General features: G+C 45.9%; 1 protein-coding gene across 1 annotated transcript; it reads left to right on the top strand.

The window, feature by feature from the left end:
• The first annotated feature begins 256 nt into the window (after nt 1-256).
• On the top strand, nt 257-15671 carry Cplx4 (complexin 4). The gene is made up of 3 exons (XM_032886241.1): nt 257-547; nt 2928-3015; nt 15444-15671. The coding sequence occupies exons 1-3, from the start codon at nt 381-383 to the stop codon at nt 15669-15671; spliced, it is 483 nt and encodes a 160-aa protein (XP_032742132.1). The 5' UTR covers nt 257-380.
• The last annotated feature ends 6305 nt before the right edge of the window (nt 15672-21976 follow it).

The following is a 21976-nucleotide window of genomic DNA, read 5'->3' on the forward strand; positions in this document are numbered from 1 at the left end:
AGCCCTGCTCTCCATCTCCAGCTCCGGCCAAAAGCAAAATAAAATGTAGAAGGCTGAGGAGAACAGGGCAGAGGTGGGTGGGGCTTCTGCCCTGTGAAATTAGCTGAGTGTATTAATCATAAGGCAGAGGGTTGCATCTGACCGTGGGTTTTAGTAATCGGAACCATCTGCCTCTATACTAAGAGTTCACCCTCTAATCCAGCTTACGACTAGCAAAAGCACTCTCCTCTACCGATGTGCCCTTGGACAGAGGAGGCTGCGCAAATCCTCCGCTCCCAAATGCCTGGCTGTGGTTGAAAATATCTGAAGGTTTTGCTTTGGTTTCGTTGGGTTCTTTTGGGCGATCTTTGACTGGGTTTTGGTTCTCCAAGGCTGAGACAATGGCTTTCTTTGTGAAAAATATGATAAGTAACCAGGTAAAGAATTTAGGATTTGGAGGTGGGTCTGAAGAAAAGAAAGAAGAAGGAGGCACCTCGGACCCCGCGGCGGCTAAAGGGATGACTAGAGAGGAATACGAGGAATACCAGAAGCAGATGATTGAAGAGAAGTGAGTACCCAGCCTTCGCTGCCCCGCAGAGCAAAGGGGGTGCATCCCAGCCCACGCCTCTAGTGCCCAGGCTGATGGCTCTTGGCCTCTGAGGATGCCCTTCCTTTGACTCTGCCTCTAACCCCATGAACGTTGGTCCTGCTGAAGCAGAACCCTGCAGCATCCCGGCCTCTGGATGCTACTGATACAGATGGAGATGAACGACACTGGGTGCCTCTGTCCACCACGCTTAGCACAGCTTAACAACAACTAGTACAGGATGATTGGCCTTGATGTAATCGGCCAAAAAAAAAAAACAAAAAAAAAAATAACAAAAACAAAAACAAAGAAACTGCTGAGGTGGTGTTTTCAGTCTTTCTGATTAAAGGGCATCGGGTGCCATAGGTGTGGTATTTGGGGGTATCACCAAGTTGTGCACTTTAAGGCTTGGGAAGTCAATTGCGTGCAGTTTTCTTTCCTTCTAAAGAAAATCAGAGGACATATAAATAAATATGTAACCCCAGCTAATAATAGGCAGGCTGAAGTGTACCGGAGAGTAGTAGTGAGTTTTGCAGCTTTAAATATACCAACAGGTAAGATGAATAAATGAGCAGAGGATAGGTGTGTATTAAAACATGAGATGTGAACTGGAGAAGCCTAAGTAATTGAAATGGGGCTCTCAGTCTAAAATTCTTTCAACGTTCCTGTATGTTTGAAAGCTTTCTTAATAAGATATCGAGCAGAAAGGATTGCTTCCTACTCATACCACAAGGCACTGGATAAAATCACCTTTCCTGTTTCTTTCTCTAAAAATGTGAAGGTTGAATACAGTGTCGTCTCAGGCCTATTCCAGAATGTTCTGGAGGTAGAACTGAGTCAAGAACACTTGAGCCCAAGGCACCTGGTGATCAGCCATTTAATCTGTTTGTTTCATGTGTATCCCAACTTCAAAGTCAGCTTTTCTTATAATGGTTAGCACTACTTCCCAGCTTGAAGTAAAAAAGCAAACAAACAAACAAAACCAGTAGTCAAATGTCACCTAAAAAAATGAAAACAGGATTTATGTTCATGCAATACCCCATAGAATCCACGCAAAACTTACCAGGACTCCCTTGGGTGTACGAGAGACCCACGTGTCTACTGAGTGACCATGAACACTCTTTTGAACCCTTGGCATTGTTCTGTCCCCACAAGGCCGCATTCCTGTCTTCTTAGCAGCCAGCTCTTGCTCATAGAGAGCCTTCTATGACCTGGACCACAGTCCCAGTAGACTGTGCCAGCCAATAGCTTTCAGGTTCACTTGTTATATTTCAAGCCATGCTTCAAGGTTCACTTTCTCAGTCTCAGTCCCAGCTTCCCAAAGAAACTTCGTTTATCTAATCGGTCCATCCCGATACAGCCATTTGACAGTGCCTTTGGATAAATTCAGCATTGATCATGCACTTCGGTGGGCAACCAGGGAAGGAGGCAATTCCTGTGAGCTTTGCACACAGTCCCCAAAACTTTACGCTTCTGCTTAGATAATCATGACCCAGGGAGTCTGTTTCAAGTTGAGCTAACCATGGATCCAATTAGGTCAATAGCTCTCAACCTTCCTAATGCTGTGACCCTTTAGTACAGTTCCTCATGTGGTAATGACCCCCAACCATAAATTGTTTTCGTTGCTACTTCCTAGCTGTAATTTTCCTAGTTATGAATTGTATGTAAGTATGTACAATATCTGATACGTGACTCTCAAAGGGTCCAGACTTACACGCTGAGAACCACCAAAGTAGGTCATCCCCAGAGCTGGGCCCCCAGTCTGGCCGGCATGATGAAAACAGACACAGACTCATTCGTAGACAAGGGGACACTGTCTAAACATTGTCCCTGGGGCCTGGCGCAGTGACAGTGAACGGAAGTAACTTAGTATCCTATCTCCAAACCCCACAGGCAAAGAATATCTGTATCCTAGAATGGGGCAGCTTGCCTTTTGCTTCCTTAAGAGTTCAGGGAGGGGCTTATTGGAAATGTAGCCTCCCGTTTAAAAGGTTCTGAGGCAGTCGAAGAGGAGCAGAAGTGAAATCAGCCTTCCCCACTGGTTGGTGATGGTGAGACTCAGGGTCCTGGACCTCAGGGTCCTGGACCACACGGTCCGCCTACATCCTCTTTCTGATGCCCTCACAAAGCCCTTCCGAGACCCGACTATCTGAGGACTTAGACCTCCAGAGGGCTGAAGGGCCATAATGATAGTAAAAGGGAAGCCAATACTGGGGACTTGGAGGGGAAAGTCTACATTTCCCCAAATGTCAATAGCCAGTGGCAATCAAGTGTATCTGAGGGTCCTACTTCCTGAGCACCCTGGAATGTGTGGGGCCCTCTATCCCTAAGACCCTGTTTCCTGTTCTTTGCCTTTTTTTAGGATGGAGAGAGATGCTGCATTTACTCAGAAAAAGGCTGAGAGGGCATGCCTACGAGTCCACCTCAGAGACAAATACAGGCTTCCGAAGGTAAGACAGTGTCTCATATCTTAATAATAAAAAATGGGTAATGTTTGATTGTCAGCAAGATACATTGATAAATAACTGTATGTCCTAATTTACATACATGCTATTGTTTAAAGCATTGAACTTCATGCAATTCATGTTGCTATTTACATGTAATAAAAAGCATAGGAGTTCACTTCATGCATTTCATGTAACTACTAACATGTAATAAAAAGCATAGGAGTTCATGTAAACAGTTTAATGTTTGTGGAACTGATTCACAAAACCAGATACTAATAAATGAGGTGTGTGTGTGTGTGTGTATGTCTGTGAGTGTGGGTGTGTATATGTGTGTATGTGTGTGTATATGTGTGTGGGTATGTGTTTGTGCATATGTGTGTATGTGTGTGCATATGCGTGTGTATGTGTGTGTATATGTGTGTGGGTATGTGTTTGTGCATATGTATGTATGTGTGTGTGCATATGTGTGTGTATGTCTGTGAGTGTGGGTGTGTATATATGTGTGTGTATGTATGTCTGTGAGTGTGGGTATGTATATATGTGTATGTGTATGTGTGTATGTGTGTGTGCATATGTCTACATATGTGTATGTGCATGTCTGTGAGCGTGGGTGTGTGCATGACTCATGCGAGGACATTTGTGTGTATGAATATGGGCATGCATATGTGATGGCTCAAATGTAGCCTGAAGACTACCTTGTAGTTGGTCCTTATTTTCTACAGGGTCACTTTGTTGTTACCGAACCTTGTACCTCCCTGCCCCATGAGTACACTGTTATGACTGACGTTTCTTAAGTTCTTTCTAGGCGTCAGGCATTGTGTTCCACATGGATGACTCACTTAGGGCCCATTTTTACCTCCATCTCATAGCTGAAAATGCAGGCACAACACAGAGCCTTCCTGACCTAAGCCAGGGCTTACACCCTTCAATTACTGCCTCTACCTGGTCTCTCTCTCTCTCTCTCTCTCTCTCTCTCTCTCTCTCTCTCTCTCTCTCTCTCTCTCTCTCTCTCTCTCTGGAAGATGACAGAGTGCTGGTGGCTCTCACCGGCATCTTCTTCTCCATCTCAGACCTGCTAGTGGGAAGAGGATGTGTTAACATGCTGTGTCCCACGGCTCGGAGATGCTATTCCAGGGCTTGTCTCCAAGGGGCAGAAGGCATGCAACTTGGCTATTCTCACTCATTTCTAGTGTTCCCATCCTCCTCGCTTCCTGAGGAACTACCCAGGTCCATTAACTATCCTGCCTTTACCCCCCACTAAAATGGGTCTTCAAGTTTGCATTCTGAAAATGCATTCTCTCTGCAGAGCCTCGTAGGCCCAGTACAACCAATGTAAAAGTCCTCCCAAATGCAACCTCCCCCCCAAATGAGCCACATCCACGTCTTCATGGGTTAGAAAGGACAACGAAAGTCTTTTCCTCAGTAAGTCTCCTGTAGATCCCTGGAAAAACTAACTCCAGGATCTACAAGTGCTAATCAAAGTGAAGTGTCCTGTCTAGGCAAGGTCAAAACTGCTAATGCCAGCAGCTTAGCGTCCATCCTGTGGCAGCTCCCCAAGATTCCCACAGAACAAAACTGTGCCCTCGGCAAGAGATAACGCCCCATACATCCAGTGAGTCAGGAAGAATGATCCCCACCCCAACCCCTGCACCCCATTCAGCTTTACTTTTCTCCACTATGCTTGCACTTTTAAAAGGAGGGAACTGGAAAACCCCTTTCCTTCTATCCTCAAACCCCGCCCCTTCCATGCTCATCATCCACTGAATTTCCTGAGATTCTCTGAGTTGAATGTGACCCTCCCTATGCAGTCAGCCTGTATGTGAAATACAATGCTGAGTAGAAGTCCTGAGCAATCCTTCCCTGGGTGGATTAAAGCAGCACAAATATTGCTTAGGATGGAGCACAATTCAAACACCATGGGGGTGGGGGGAGACAGACAGACAGACAGGCACAGATGTATGCATATACACACACCACACCACACACACACGCACACATAGACATCACACACATAAACACACACACAGACACACATACAGACACACACACAGACATGCATACAGACACACAGACACACGCATACATAGAGATACACATACCATGCCACACACTCACACACCACATATACAGACATACAAAAACACAGGGACACACATCCCACACCACACACATACCACACACACAGCACACATACACACTCATCATCTGTGCATGCGTCTTTCACAGTTGGGGTTTTGGAGGCTTCGTGTCAGACAACATTCTGTCATCATTTAGTGAGGCTCTAGGGAAAGGGAGGTCTCAAGTCTGGCTCTGCCAGGAACATGGTGCAACTCCTGAGACCCTCCGTTTCCCCATATACAAAAGGAGGACAACGATGCCTAATTTCACCTGATAGAGCTTTGTTAGAGATAGAGCAGAAGAGCTAGTACAGCACCTGGAAGTGGCAGGGTCCCACTGGGTGTATGGGTGTAGGCGTGGTGATCAGCTACCATAAATCTGTCTTGTTTCCTGATAGAAACAATCAGGGGTCTAAGAGACTCAAGTAAGCACACCCATGTCCGTCTTCACTGCAATAACTCAGCTCCTAAACTGGAGCACTCAGCCTTTGCTGTCCCCTTCTCTAATGGTGAGCTTACTATTCCTGCTCATTTACAGACTCAGGGCTGGGGCACCGGGGGCTTAGCAGCATAGTCTGGACTCTCAACTCTAGATTCTCCTCAAAGAATCAGTAAGCCTAGTTTCTATACCAAGCTGTCCTTTGGAACCAGAGCTTTCCATTGGAAACAATACAAAGGAATGGGTTATCCTCATGAAATGTTCAACTGCTGTGCACACTCTTCGGAAGATAGTGGTCACCCTATCCACATAGGCAGCCATTTGCCTAAGTCAGCTGGCAGAGGAGGATGAAGAATTGGGAAATCCACAGCAGAGTCCAGTTTTTATTGCGTGGCTTACCCTTGCTCACAAGCCCTCTCTGCTAAAGCTGCCTCCATTACACAAGGCTTGGAAACAATTGTTTTATCTTCCAGTGTGTGTGTGTGTGTGTGTGTGTGTGTGTGTGTGTGTGTACACGTGCCTGTGTGTCATGTGTCGTGTGTGTGTGTGTGTGTGCATATGTGTGTACCTGTGTCCCATGAGTTTGTGTGGAGGTCAGAAGCTAGCAAGCTTGTTGGTTATCATTTCTGCTTGTTTGAGATGGTGTCTTGTTTGTCTCTGCATATCCCAGAGCTCGAGAGCTTGTAGAAACTGTCCTGCCTCCGCCTCTCTTCTCACCACAGGAATACTGGCTACAAGGCACACACTACTGCATCAAACTTTACATGGGCCCTGGGGATCCGAACTCAGGTCCTCCTGCTTGTGTAGCGAGTGCTTTATTCACTGAACCATTTCCCCAGCCCATCATCTCCTTGTTTTCATGAATCCTGCAGAGGAAGTCTTGGAGGCCATCTAACCCCATGCTGTCACCTCACTGTACCCCCAAGGAAAACCTCAGCTCAGGAGAGTTAAGGAAGTTCAGGAAAACCAGGACTGACTATGCCTGGTGAGCCACAAGACAGGTTACAGCTCAGGCTTCCTGGCCATGAGCAAGAATAAAACACAAAAGGATTTGAACACAGTCGCCTGTACCGATGGTATTGGTGTCTGCTCTTTCAGCTCCCAAACAATTGAGTACAAAGTCTGAATTCTCTCTGGCTTAAAACCACATGGAAACATGGATAATCCACACTGCCCTACGACTGACTCTGTTAGGGACAGGACAGAGCCCCACTCCCACAAACACCAGAGCGTCCTCTGCCTTCTTGACCTCTGACTGTTTGCAGGGACCTCCCAGGTTGCCCATGCTCCAAGTACCCACATGAGAATTTCGCTCGAGAGCACTGTACGGCCACAGTTCTTTGGCCAGTTGCCTTTCGGCTGGGAGCCTCCCTGTGGTGTTTCTCAATTACAGTCGCAGTTTGTAAGATTGACTCTATATGGCGTTTCAAGAATTCCCCAGTGATATGAGAAACACCTAAAACCCTGCTGCTTATGACAGGTTTGCCTACTTTCTGTAAAGTCTATGGGATTGGAATCCAGCCCGGCTCTCTATGAAAACAGTACTTAATAGAAACTGTGAAAAAAAAAAAAAAAAGAAATCAAATCACGTTTCATTTAATCTGTGTAGCGCCAGATGCAGCTTACTTCCCCAGCCTCCATGTGTGGCGCCTCGTGTTTGCCGTAGAGCGGCACCCTTGGGCACTTCCTCTGCCTTCTGAGTTACACGTCCATCTGTCCTCCTCACCAATGAGGTTCAGGGAGCAGTGGTCACAAGAACCCACAAGAGTCAGAAGCAGCTCTGGAGGTCAGCACCACACCAGGACAGAGGCTCCAAGCTCCGGAGGAGAGCAGCTCTGGGCGGAGCCACCTGCAGACTTGTCCATGGAGCACACCCCAGAGGCTGCCTGCCCGGGTGAGCCCCAGTGCCAGGTGCCCCCTGGTGGTAGTCACCTGAAGGACTATCCCTGTCCCGGGCTGAAAAGCATTAGGACTCTGTAAAACTCATGTCCGGATGACAGTCTACTCTTTAAACACCCATCGTTTCGCTGTTGAAGGTGAAGGTGTGTTTCTTAAATCTTCCTGTGGAACGGCAAGAGAGAGCCTGTTTTTAAACAGCTAGGACGGTATAGTTCTGTAATGACAGTAATTGGGGGTGAGCTGACAGAACTGGAATATCAAACTACAAGAAAAGACGGGGAAGACGGGTGCTCTGAAGGCCATGCTTTTGTCCCAGTGTTGCCGCCAGCCAACCTGTGTCCACTCTGCTGGGTTTGCCACATTATAGGCAAATCTTATGTTTTCCTTGGACTGTGCCACAGAGCCCTTCCTTCCCACTGGAACCTTTGGAGTGTTCTCAGAATACCACAGTCAGAATCTGAGTGGGCTACTTGTAGTAGCCAGAGACCCTGGACTGGGAAGAGAGGTCACTTTCCTGCCCCTTGCCCTACAGTCACTGGCTCTGTGACAGAGAACCTAGTCACAGCATGCTTCCCACACAAGGTCAACTGAGAGGCATGCCCCTATAATCACTAAATTCTCTTCCTAAAATAGATCTAGGTTCCAGGATGGCCACCATGCTTCAGCCTCCTGGTAACAGCCTGAGGACTTTTACTTTTTACTTTTTGAATCTAGGGAAGGACACACTACAGGTACGCACTGCATATGTAATTATGAGAAGCACGTGAATCGAGAGGTTTATGAAAGATGGCAAAGCTTACTGGGCCAACGGACTCTTCATTCAGGACCTTACTATGCCCCAGTCTCCTCACACCCTCTCTAAACTGTCAGCCCCTCCACCATGCTAGACATTAGAACGGAACAGTGGGCTGACAGAGAAAATGGCCCTGGGCAGAGAATGAGGTGCACCTAACAGCCACTCCCTGCACACAGCATCTGTAGCATAAGCAGCCCTGTGTTATCTGATGACGTATGCGGAAGGTGAGCAGTCAGAGTAGAGAGTGAGCAGTCTATAGGGAACAGGACAAGTTCAACACACCCTTTTCCTAAGAAGGGTGCTAGGCCCTTCATTCACAATACCCTCCCGTCACCACCACTGCAGTTACATAACCCCAGGAGTCAATTTAGAGCCTTTCCCTTGACCAAAGCCAAACAAGGAGCAGATCTGAGAAAAATGCCTTCCCAGGAGCTGTCAGGTTTAATGAGGACAGCTGTGTCACACTTTGGAATCAGAACTGTACTTTCTAAAGAAGTTTACTTGGCTGGTGTTTCCTAGGCAAGAGAATTTCACTCTCTTATTACTGGCTGGAAAAACAAAAGTGATTCTTAACAATGCAGAACGCAGGCTTTGGGATGGCCATTGTTAATTGCAGTAGTTAGATAAGTCGTCAAATGAATGCAGTAACCATGCTGTCGGCACTCCAAGGGATGGATGTATATGGGATATATACATCTATGGGGTGGATATACACACACACACACATCTATGGGGTAGATATGTATATATACATCTCTGGGATGGATATATATATGGGATGGATATGTATATATATACACATCTATAGGGTGAATATATATATACATACACACACATCTATGGGATGGATATGTATATACATCTGCAGGGTGGATGTGTGTATATACATCTATGGGGTGGATATATATATATACACATCTATGGGGTGGATATATATATGGGATGGATATATATATATATACACATCTATGGGGTGGATATATGTGGAATGGATATATATGGGATAAATATGTATATATATGCACATCTATGGGGTGGATGTGTATATACACATCTATGGGTAGATATGTGCATATACTGCATATACATCACACACCCAGCCTGTGTTGGGTTCCTCTGGTTTTCAGTTGCAGCATTGGAGTGTTTAAGATGCTTAGCATCATCCATGCTCATGTGAGGTGGGATCGGCTCTGTCAGTTAGCTGTTCCCTTGCTCTGCGCCTTCAGTTTTCCCTCCTGACAGCTCCCATAGAGGAAACTGCCTCCATCCCAACCGAGGCAAGCAAGCGGTCCTTTTCACCTGAACAAACCTTGACTGGCCTGGTTCCTGCCTCAGTTCCATCTTCCTTTGGCACTGTGGTTCTCAGTCTTCCTAATGCTGCCACCCTTTAATACAGTTCCTCATGTTGTGGTGACCCCCAGCCATAACACTGCTACTTCATAACTAATCTTGCTGCTGTTATGAACTGTAATGTAAATATCTGACATGCAGGGTGTGTGATATGAGACCCTGATGGAGGCTGACACCCACAGGTTGCGAACCACTGTTTTAGAATCCCAATGGTCTATCCACACACTTCCTTCCTGTCTGAGCCCCCGTTCCCTTAGCACGGGTGGTCACTTCTGCCACGCAGTTTCTTCTCCTCTGGTTTACCGCCAACTCTATTTGTTTTTCTTTAGGTTACATTTCCCCATCTATCCCCATTTTCTAGAATGTCCCAGCATGCTCCCTTAGCCATCTCCCTGGAGACTCAAGTCTGACTCAAGTCCGTCCATTCCTGCTGGGTGGCTACCTCTGGCTGTTGTTTTCCGTTGCCATCTACATGTTGGTGACTCTCAGCTCCAGCTTACATCTCTGCTTAAATGTCACTACCGGGTCACCTCCCTGGGAGAGCAAGCTAACCGTCAAACGCCTTACTCATTACCCCACAAACTTGCTCCTACCCAAGATGCACTGGTGGCTGTCGTGGTCACCCATGGCCAGGTTGGCACATGGAAAACACACTTGCTGCTTGTTCTAGCCACAATCACCCAGTCACCTCTATTCACCCTGTGGATGCTCTCAGCATGTCCCCCATGCAAGCTGCAGCATTTCCATCTCTGTTAGGACAGCAGCTCTGAGCCTTGTGACTCAGAGTATGAGTTTACAAAATGTAGCTCTGTTCTTGTTCTTTCCCTGCCTGTTTGGGTCTTCCCCAAAGGCTAACTATGACTTTTACAAGAAATCCCAGCTATGACTGTGCCCTGCATGCCCCCCCCCACCATGGCTTTGTGGCTTCTGACTTCCTGGCTTCACTGCATGCTGCTCCATGATCCTTAGACCTGCATCCCACACTGTCCCTGCATCCCAATTTCCACACTCCCTTTCCCTTAGAGGAGATTGTTGGCTTAGTGTTGCTTCTTCTAAACTTCCCATGGCTCCCTCCCTAGCTGAAGGCTGGATTGGGTCACCTCCTTCAGGTTCACCTGCCTTGGTGTACATCCCTTATACCACCGGTTCTCAACCTGTGGGTTGAGACCCCCTTGGAGACTGAATAACTCTCCCACAGGGGTCACCCAAGACCATCAGAAAACCCAGATATTCACATTATGATTCATAACAGTAGTAAAATTACAGTTATGCAGTAGTAACAAAATTAATGTTACAATTGAGGGTCACTAGTAACTGCATTAGGGTCGTAGCATTAGGAAGGTTGAGAACCACTGCCTTATGTCATCTTAGGACCCTAAGTATTCACAGCCGCCACAAGCTTCTCAACAGGACTGAGTTCATCTTTGTGCCCGTGCCTAGCATGGACCAGGACACATACACACATTTATACTCATAAATACATATACGCGAACACACACACACAAACACACATACACACACGAGAGAGAGAGAGAGAGAGAGAGAGAGAGAGAGAGAGAGAGAGAGAGAGAGAGAGGATATTACTACTGACTGCATGGTTGTTATTGGGAAAACAAAAGAGATACTAATACCCCAGAAAACAACATACCAGAAACTTCAGAAAGAGCCTGTTATAAGAAGAGTATTCAAAACGTTTTCATGTAACGAACAGAGCTGGACTGGACATTACAGTATTGTATACCAAAAAAGGGCCACTTTCTATTATAATTAAAATGTCGTATATTCTCTAATCCAGTAAAGTGAGATGTTCTAAATAAAGCCACAAGATTCTTTCTAAAAAGCAAGTGAACCCTGTCCCCAACTGATTCAAAATGTGTATATAAGTCAAGCCAAATTAATAAGAGAAAAGAGTTCCACAGTGTGCCCCAATCCTATTAACAGAATTGTCAATCTGGGTCAGTCACTGGAGAGCTTGCTGTCCCCCTGCTGAGCTGCACCACTCAGTTACACCTGGCGTTTGTCTGCCCCATGAAGGGCGCTGCTCATTATGAAAGTCTCTCAACACAGCCGTCTGTAAATGTGTCATATCGTAAACGCCACTAGAATTTAATTTAGAACTTGCTTCATTCAAAATATTTACATAATTCTAAAGATGGCCCAAGGCTCCTTCCGCAGTCTTTTTAGGATTAGAGGTCCTTGGGGCTTCTGCAGGGTCTGAGACACAGAGCCAGCTTGTCTCCAGCAGCTGCTTCAAGTGAAGTCCTCCCCTACCTCCCCTCTCCCCCCTCCTCCCCTCCTCTGCCTGTCCTGGTTCCCGAGGCCCCTCCTCCTCACCCCCTCTCCCCCCTTCAAGAGCAGTAGGCTGAATGTCCAGAGGGACAAGGCAGCTTGAGACACCAAGAGGCAGGGTTTCTTCAGCCATACCACCCCTCTCCCAGGCTTTCAACTGCCCTGTGAGAATGCCAACTCAGAGAGGCAAAGCAATTTCCCAAGATCACACAGCCTGTGTATGGCATAGTGGGATCTTAAACTGACCTGACCCTACAGATCCTTTAGTGCTGGGCCACTCTGGAAGCCATGCTGGATTAACAACAACTATGACAAAAATGGCATTCTCAATTAGGGGTGTCACTGGTCTAGTACTTTCCGTGTACTTCAGACTGGCCTAGAGCTGTTGGAGATCCTGTAGTCTCAGCCTTCTAGTGCTGGGCTTGTAGGCATAAGCCATCACACCCACAGGAAATGATACCTTTGCAAGCATCTGCCTTATAGGACCTCATTTTCCTCAGTTGAACATGAGAAGCTTTAATAGGTTACCTCTCCCAGCTTCCGAGGAAGGAAGAGCCATGCGTGCACAGCTGCTTCCTAGAAACAGAGAGAGCTTCCCACTTCCAAGCAACATTAAAAACTGAGGGCCTTTGTGGGAAAAGACAAACTCGGGGCTCTTCTACATGCTGGGTATGCCGAGGCCTCCTTAAGAACAGCAGGGGCAGCAGCAAAGGTAGCCACCCAGGTGCCTGAAACATCCGAGGAGCTTTGCCAAGCACCCCTCCCTCAGAACCAGGACTTGGGCAAGCAGCCTGTGGCGAGAAGTAACTACTGAAGGCAATGCCATGTGTCCTGCCAGGAAACATCTGCCCATCCAGCTGTTTGGTATATCACACACCCAAAATAAATGAACAAGCCTCGAACAGAACCAGATCGCCCTCGCGTCAAATGGGTTTTTGCTTAGCCACTCTCAGCTTCATGAAGGCAGAAACATCTAAGACAGCATTGCCCTGGGGGATCCCAACATGCCATCTTCCCTGGACAAGACGGATGAGGGAGGAAGCCATTAAGACACTTTCTTGGATACCCAGATGCTAAGAGGAATGCTTTGTGCCAAGGTGGTCCAGTGAGTTGGGGCTGGACAATCCTTTGTGAGGAGAATAGGTCTGGTGTTTCATGGTACAACTGGCTGGCATGCACACACACCAACTTCCCACCCCACTCCCAGCCCGGCTTCTACTGCCTAGACCTCTAGGCCCACAGTGGTCACTCTGTCCGTCCAGAGGCATTCTGTCCATGAGTGCAGAGATTTTACTCCCAAGCATAGAGGGGTGGGGCAGGACACCCAGGATTGTCTTTTCGATCATTTGCATTTGATTGGGGGGATGCAACGGTCCCATCTTACCGGAGCTCAAAAGAGAACTGGATGAAGTCTTTTACCCCAGCTCCTCCATCAGAAATGCACAGAGGATAATCTTACAGGAGAGCGGTCCATTAGGATAGGTAAATAAAAACAAATGGAAATGCAGGATTGCCCCGGAGCCCCCCGGGGATTAACTAATTACTCTCACAATGCTTTGAGTAGGAACTAATTAATCTGTTAAGCATCAGGAGGGGCTAAGTCACCTGCCAAGTGCAGGCGTGGGCCGCAGAGGCTGAACTGGAGGTCTATGGAGAGGGCCTGTGTGAGGACCATCTTCCCCCAAAGCATCAAGCCCCTGCCTCCTAAGCTCATTCTAGACTTGCAGTCACTTCACTTGGAACTAGATAACTGAGACTCCAGGGGAAAGTTGTCAGGCTCCACACCCCAGGGCTCTCCTGAAGGAGAATGTCAGAGCTCCAGGAAGACTTCAGCCACCTCATCCTGCTGAGCCCAGTTAGAGACAGAATGAATAGCGAGCACATGCATTCATCCTGACGTATCTCCCAGACCCTGGGACAACCAGTCTCTGGCTGTTTCTGCTCGGCCCCCAGGTTAGGGTCATTCTCACCTCCTAAGGAACTCTGCAGATACGTCATAGGTCAAATCAGTGTGTCCGGACTCAACCTAACGACCATTAGTGATTTCATGAGTTCTGGTAGCAGATACAAGCTGATTAAAACCTGCAGGGGTGTGGGCTAACATAAGCCTTGTCCTCCATCACATTTTCTAGTACCCTTTAACTCCCTTCTGTGCTCCTGAATTAAAGTTCGCCATATATCGCTACCAGATAGAAAATGGTTCAAGAGTTGTAGTCTAAGAAGACATCAGCTACTATGAGCCTTTCCCAGGGCAACTCTACTCTTCAGCCTTTTCTCGTTGCTTTTTATTCTATTGCAGCAAAAAGAACAGGAAACCAGGCACGGCACACTTGGAAATCCTGCTACATCCATATAGTGTGGCGATGAAGCCAGTCATATGGAGTGCCAAGGAGGACCCTCACTATAACACACATAATCTCCAGGCACGGGGGGCTAAAGTCAGGTTAGATGTGATTCCATGCCCCCAAGGGGAACAAACCCAGTACTGCAGAAGGAAAAGAAGGAGCAATGGTTAAGCAGAGGCTGCCAGTCAAATGTGCAAATTGAAAGAATAGAGTCATAGGGGGTCACTGGCCACTCAACTGCTACCCCCTAGAGGGGGTCTACTGAACCCACAAGCCATGGCAAGGAGCCAACTGCAGTTTATAATGCTACTCTGGAAGGAGCCGGGATGAACTTCGAGCTTTTCTGCACATCAAGAAAGGGCCTCTTGGGCTGGAGAGATGGTTCTGTGGTTGAGAGCACTGGCCGTTCTCCCAGATCACTTGTGTTCCATTCCAAGCACCACATGGTTGCTCACATGGTGGAGTCTGTAACTCCAGTTCCAGGGCAGCCAACGTCCTCTTCTGTTGTCCATGGGCACCAGGCGTGCATGTGCTTGTGGAGGCTATATGGTGATTCAAAAACGTCTTTAACTCCGGTCCCAGGAACCGCATGTATGCATATGATCCAAAGATATACATTCAGACAAACACCCACATAAGAGAGAGAAACAGAGACAGAGAGACAAAGACTGAGATGGAGGGAGGGGTGGGGGAGAGGGGAGGGGAGGGAGGGGAAGGGGAAAGGAAGGGGAGGGAGAGGGGGAAAGGAAGAGGAAAAGAGAAGAGAAGAAGGGAGGGAAGGAGGGAGGGAGGGAGGGGGAGAGAGAGAGAGAGAGAGAGAGAGAGAGAGATTTCTGGACCTTCATTTAAGGGTTCCATTCCCAAGATTTCTGATCTAGGCTAAGATCACAGAATTTCTATTTGTAATATGCTGCTGCTGCTGTTTCTGGGAACACACTTGGAAAACGTTTAGGCTAGAAGGCTCTCTGGTCAGCACAAGATGCATAAAGGGAGGGACCTCCCTTCTCAGAGGTGCAGTGTCTGCTGCTGTCTCCAGGGTCAGGGTCACTGTACAACAGCCAAGCACATTGCTCACATTGCTCATTCCTGTCAGCCCTTTATGCTCATGCCGTGTCTCCATTTTACTCAGCCACTTAATGAGCCAGTCAGTTCAGAGTTATACCTCTATGTGGTTTTTCTTATGTTTTCTCACATAGAGTGAAATGGACGAGACACAAATCCAGCTGGCTGGGGACGATGTGGATTTGCCCGAGGATCTCCGAAAGATGGTAGACGAGGACCAGGATGAGGAAGAGGAGAAGGATTCTATCCTGGGGCAGTTGCAGAACCTCCAGAACATGGACTTGGATACCATTAAAGAGAAGGCACAAGCCACCTTCACAGAAATCAAGCAGTCAGCCGAACAGAAGTGTTCTGTGATGTGAGTGAGAGGGTGGCAGGCTAGGTGGAAGGAGAGAGGCAGGCTGCCCGCAGGAAGTCGGGGCTCCTGCGGGTGGGGATGAGCAGCATGCAGTATAACTTAGCACAGATATTTAGGGAAGCCATGATGATGAACTGTCTACCAGCGTGTAGACAGTTTGGTCAATCTCAATGCCCCAGGCACAGCACTAACCAGCCTTCACAGCACGGATCCTGTTTCCCTTTAGCCACGAGTAACTAAGAAGTATCAGCCATAAATTATGATGTGGGGCCATCTGGTTAAAGATCTTTAGACAGCCAGGAGGCGCCAAACAAAAGCAAGTGGCATTTCCAACTTTCTTCCTTAGCGAGCAGGGTCTCACGATGTCCAACCATCAGCGTGATACCCTGCTCACAGAGCAGAGGCTGCTTGCCTGGTTCTGAGACTATGGGTGACAGGGCAATTAAATATATCGCACTGCTTTTTTACTTCCAGCATCCTCGATATCCATGATTTTTTTTTTTAAAGAAAAAATTGACACTCAGACACTGCATGAGTCATTTTGCATTTCTGTGATCAAATATCTGACATAAGTATGGTAAATGGAAGAAAGATGAATACATGAGTTGTGGGTCATTTTATCAGAGATAAAAAGAAATTGAGTTGATGCCTGTCTCTGTGCTCTAATTAACGGAGTGGTGGGCTGGACTGGGTAAGAGGGTCTGGATCAGTCTGAGGCTTGTACATTTGTGACATAAAACACCGTGTCTAATTATTCAATAGAGCAGCTGCAGGATGGCCCAGAGACTTGCTTTCTTATAAATTATGAAGCCGGCATGCCCAAGGAAGTCACCAAATGGCCAGTTCAACCTCGATAGCCCAAATTAACACAATACCGTTTGGTGATTGTCCCAATGGAACTGCATGGCCTGAAGAGGACTGGCCATGATCCCACTCGAATCACAACATGTCCTCCTGCAACACCACGCCTCAGAGCTCTGCACTGCAGCAGCATACCATAGCTCCATACCATACCATACCATACCATACCACACCATACCATACCTTACCAGCGTACCATACCATACCATACCATACCATACCACACCATACCATACCATACCATACCACACCATACCATACCATACCATACCATACCATACCATACCATACCATACCATACCTTACCAGCGTACCATACCATACCATACCATACCATACCATACCATACCACACCATACCATACCACACCACACCATACCATATCATACCATACCATATCATACCATACCATACCATATCATACCATACCATACCATACCATACTATACCATACCATACCATGCCATACCTTACCATATCATACCACTGTGCTATGCCATACCATAACACAACATCGCACCACCCCACCCCATAATATAATCCATCAAATCATATCATCGCTCATAAGAGTACACACGTTCCAGCACAGCAAATGCCTATCCCTCACCACACCCTAGTACAGAGTGGTTCTGAACCTTCCCAATGCTGCGACCCTTTAATACCCATGTGGGAGTGACCCTCCCAGCCTCAAAATTATCTTCTTTGCTATTTCATAACTGTATTTGTGCTACTGTCCTGGAGTGTATTATAAATATCTGTTTCCTGGTGGTCTTAGGTGACCCCTGTGAAAGGACCGAGACCTACAGGTTGAGAACATCACCCTAGTACATCACGCCAGTTCACACTATCTCAGTTAACACCAACTCCTGCGAATATGGATTGGGGCAGGGAGCTTGTGTATATTAGGTCGGGGCTCCTCAAACTTTCTTTTGTGACCTCTTTCACTTGAGAAATTTTAACACACCCTGGTGTATATATGTGAATAATCACTGACAACAAGTCATAAAAAAATCAAAACAGTTTTACCCATAATTTTAGCATTTATTAAAATAAAAACAAATATGTATTATAAGAAGATAGGTGTACTTATTTATTTGTGTATACAATGTTTAGCTTTCTGCTGAATATTTGATTCTGTAGGACACATTTTAACATTTTTTAGAGTTGATCAATATGTTTTAGGCTGAATGTGGTGACACATGTCTATAATCCCTACACATGAGAGGTAGAGGCAGGGTGACTGAGAATCAAAGGCCAACCTTGACTACAGAGTGAGTTTGAGGCTAGCCTGGGCTACATGAAACCCTGTCTCAAGGACAAAAAAAAGTTTCAAAAAATTTTTGTAATCATCAATGTCCAATATGCCACTTTGCACAAACACAACAGATGATATAAAATGGCAGATCTATGTTTAAAGCCATTGCAGAATTTATTGGAAATTCCTATTTCCATACAAAAACTAATTTAGCAGCTTCTTATGAAACTCAAGTCAGCAACTCAAAGCAGGTTTTTTGCATATGTATATATTTGTATTGTGTGTGCACATATATATGCATATTCGAGTGCATGTGCCAGATGCATGTGGAAGCAAGATGTTGGCAGTGGGGATCATCCCTCAGCTCCCCTCCACCTTATATGCGGAGCCAGGGTCGCTCAATTGAATCCAGAGCTCACCAGTTGAGCTAGGCTGTGGAGCAAACTTGATCCAGGGATCACTTGTCCTTGCTTCAAGATTGCAGACAGACTCCCTCAGCCTGGCTTGGACTGTGGGTGGCACCTTCTAGGAGGAGCCCAGATGAAGGGGGTATTTCAGGAGGAAGTTTACTCTTGCCTTCACTGACTTGACCTTCTCTCTTGCCGTAGAGTTGATTTGCCCTGTTGCTGTTGCCTCTTATAACTTCACTGACTGTAGAGCCAGTATTTCCAAACTTTCATCTTAGAACAGGTACTGGCAGCTCTCCAGAAGCCCTCTCGGTTTCTGGTGCCAGATTATATATAACTAAGTCACCTTGTGGGCTGAGTGACTGGCGGTAGTCCCTCCACTGAGAGACAGCTATTCTGAGACTACTCTGGCACTCCGTGCCTCTGGGATAATTCAATCATTTGATTATTTTAAAGCTCACTTAATAAATTATAAATGAATTACTTTATTTATTTATTTATTTATTTATTTATTTATTTATTCTAGAGAACTCTGACTAAAGCAGAGGGTCAGGGTGAGGTGTGGTTCACTTGCCTTCGATCCTAACATTCAAGATGCAGGCAGATGGATGGATCTCTGTTGAGTGTGAAGCCTACCTGGTCTACACAGAGAGTTCCTGGCCAGCCCAGAACTACCTAGTGAGATCCTTTCTCCCAGTTTTTTAAGTGATCTTATTCTCAGTAGCATTAGGGAACAAAATGCTTAGCAATAAATTTATCAGTGGATGTGGGAAACCTGTACACTGAGAACTGAAGTCCGTCCGTGCATCGCAGGACTTAATGATCCCTGTTCATACCCTCTGAATTGATCGAGTCAGTGAGACCCCAGCCGTCATCCACATGGAGGTAGGATGAGCTGCTCCTAAAGTTCACTGGAAAGGCAAATGAAGTTAGAGATACCGGATAAACCTCAAAGAGAACAAGATGGAAAGATCTGCTGCTTGAGGTTTTCTTGATGCTTCAGTAACCATGGCGATGTGGTGCTGATGCAGACCAATCACTGAAACAGCATTCAGAGCCCAGAAATAGACTTGCACTTACAGACCGACTGATTCCCAGACTTCTGAGAGGTCCCACATACTTCCTTCAGCTCCCCTGAATAATTTCATCTTTTTATAATTAGCCTATAATGCAAATCCAGGCAGTTGGCAGTGGTTTGATGTGTGCAATTAGTTTACTGTCATCTTATCACGTGTATAGGATTGTGTAGCCATCACTACAATCAAGATATTCCAATATCATGGAGTCTCCCTGTGCCAACACCACCATATCCTTCCGTTGCCGTTCCGATCACTAACAACCGTAAGCTACTGAACTATTCCCAACCAAATGAGTTTTGACAGAGGTACCAATGAACAGATTAAAAGTGCAGAAATACATTAAATCTAGACTCTTACTCATACTACAGTAAAATTTTAATTTAATGTATGTAGAACCTAAACATAAAGCCAAGTTTGTAAAACTTTTAGAATATAGCAGAGAAAGTCCTTGTAATTTTAGGATTGATCACTAGATATTATGAAAATGTCATCAAGAGACCATTAAAACAGGTAGCTGTGCATGAACTCTAGATTGGAGGAAATATTAGCACATATCTGACAAAGGACTTGGATGCAGGGAGTGTGTATGTGTACACAAGCATTTGTATAAGAACACTTACAACTCAAAAATAACTTTTAAAACATTGAAAATAAAAACAAAAGTTCAGCCTATACTCTGTAAATAAGAACATGCAAATGACCAAGGTCAACATGCAAATAACCACGCATATGAAAATGTGCCCAACCAAACACTAGGGAAATAAAAATTGAAATAAGCCCTAAAATAACATCACAAAAGGCCTGCTCATAGATTAATAGAAAGTCTGACTTCACCAAGTGTTGGAGAAAGTACAGGGTAGTCAGGACAAATGCATGTTATTGAAGAGAATATAATAGGACAACTGCTTAGGTGAAAGATAGATCAGGATTATGTAAAAGACTCATATACTAAACTAGAACCCTTCACAAATGCAGAATTCTAGCTAATGGGCCTGGGGGAGGGGCGTATAATGAAGTCTGAAATCTGCTTTAAAGGCACAAAACACAAGAAGCTGCTAGGTAAGTGCATGGACAAAATGAGTATATGTTCTAGAAAAACATTGATGTTGAGCCTTAGTGGTAGGCCCACAAGACTTCTACTGGCTTCAATTTTCTTATATCCTTGAAATTGTTCTGTTTGTTTCATACTTCGTAGTTGAATGCTGGGGGTGGAGTGAGCTCCTCTACTCTTACCGGTGGCTGAAACGAAAGGATAAAATGAAGTTTGAGATTCAGTGTGTACTTAAGACTCTTGTTTCTTCCTCTACCCAGGTATCCAGATATGAACATTGCTTCCTAAGCTGATGTTTGATTGCAGGGCTTCTGTGTGAGTTCAAAGCACTGACTAGAGTGTTGGTGGTGTATTTCAGTAATAGTGTGCACACCTTAGACGCACAAAACCCCAATTTCAATTCCCAGGACCCCGCAACAAGAAAGCATTGACTAATATACAAATGTTACTCTCATAAAACTCTACATGTTCTCAAGAGTTAAAAAACAAAAATAGGGCCAGCAAGACAGCTCAGAGGGTAAGGATGACTGTCACCAAGCCCGATGATCTGAGTTCTACATCCCCGAACCCCAAACTCACACGGAAGGAGAGACTGAACCGTATGTGCACCCACACACATGCACACAAGAAAAATAAAATAAATGTCAAAACATTTTGTTGTTGTTTTGGTTTTGTTTGTTTGGTATTTTTTCTTGATACAGAGTTGTAGTAGAAATTATTAAAACTTCTGGCCCAGGATTCCTACACCATCTTTGGTTATTGAGTTCCCAGATGAAAGAGACACACACAGCCTTTATATTTACAACATGACGTAAGCAGCCCAGTAGCTGGGCAGTTGCCTACCCTCCATGCTGTTAGAATCTGCCTTCCTATCAGTAACCCAAGTCACTACTTACTATATGTTTCATCTGGGCTGCCCAAGTGAGCAGCCCTCAGTGCCGTGCTTTTATGGCTCAGCTAACGCATGGTGGCTTCTCCTTTCTCCTCTCCTGCACATCCTGCCTTTAATCCATTGACTTCTTCCTCTTCCTTCCCTCCTCGTGGATCTTTCCCACTCAAGTCCCCAAACCTCAAGCCCACCTATGTCTCTTCTGTGCGTTCGCCAACTGATGTTTGCTTGCTTCTGTAAATCATTTCTGAAACCTCTCAGACTCAGTTGTCCTCCACTAAAGGTCATTCACTTAACTCACAGGTCCTTCAGTCAGTCCTGAACTCCTCCACTTGAATGAAGATACTTCTGGGCAGGCAGCCTCTGAGACTCTATTGAAAGCATCTGGAGCTAATTAGATTCACCAGGACATATAGGATCAGCACTTCCATGGCTTAAAGGGTCAAAGGAGAGAGCACAAGAAAATGGACCAAAAAGAAAAAAAAAAAGTCCACAAAACCACAGTAAATCAAGTTAACTATCTAAATATGCTGCCATCATATTGACCTGACTGATCTGGAGCCTATATCTGAGGCATGGAATTGAAATTATGTTCTTCCTGCCCCAGACCCCTGAGTGCCGGGACTACCAGTGTATGCCACCACATACAGCTTTGATATGTTTTCGAGCAGTTACCTGACTGCTGGGTGCAAAGATAGGATTGAATAGTAACAGGAAGAAGACAGAAGGACAGTGGACTGCACTGTGTTAGAGACAATTGGGCTCAC

Source organism: Rattus rattus, chromosome 15, assembly GCF_011064425.1.
Source record: "Rattus rattus isolate New Zealand chromosome 15, Rrattus_CSIRO_v1, whole genome shotgun sequence".
Classification (NCBI taxonomy): Eukaryota; Metazoa; Chordata; class Mammalia; order Rodentia; family Muridae; genus Rattus; species Rattus rattus.

Bases quoted from the DNA above. Each gene is read 5' to 3' on its own strand.
- Cplx4 (XM_032886241.1), top strand. From the start codon at position 381: ATGGCTTTCTTTGTGAAAAATATGATAAGTAACCAGGTAAAGAATTTA. The intron at 548-2,927 runs GTGAGTACCCAG...GCCTTTTTTTAG, and splicing joins AAGCAGATGATTGAAGAGAA to GATGGAGAGAGATGCTGCAT. The intron at 3,016-15,443 runs GTAAGACAGTGT...TTTCTCACATAG, and splicing joins ACAAATACAGGCTTCCGAAG to AGTGAAATGGACGAGACACA.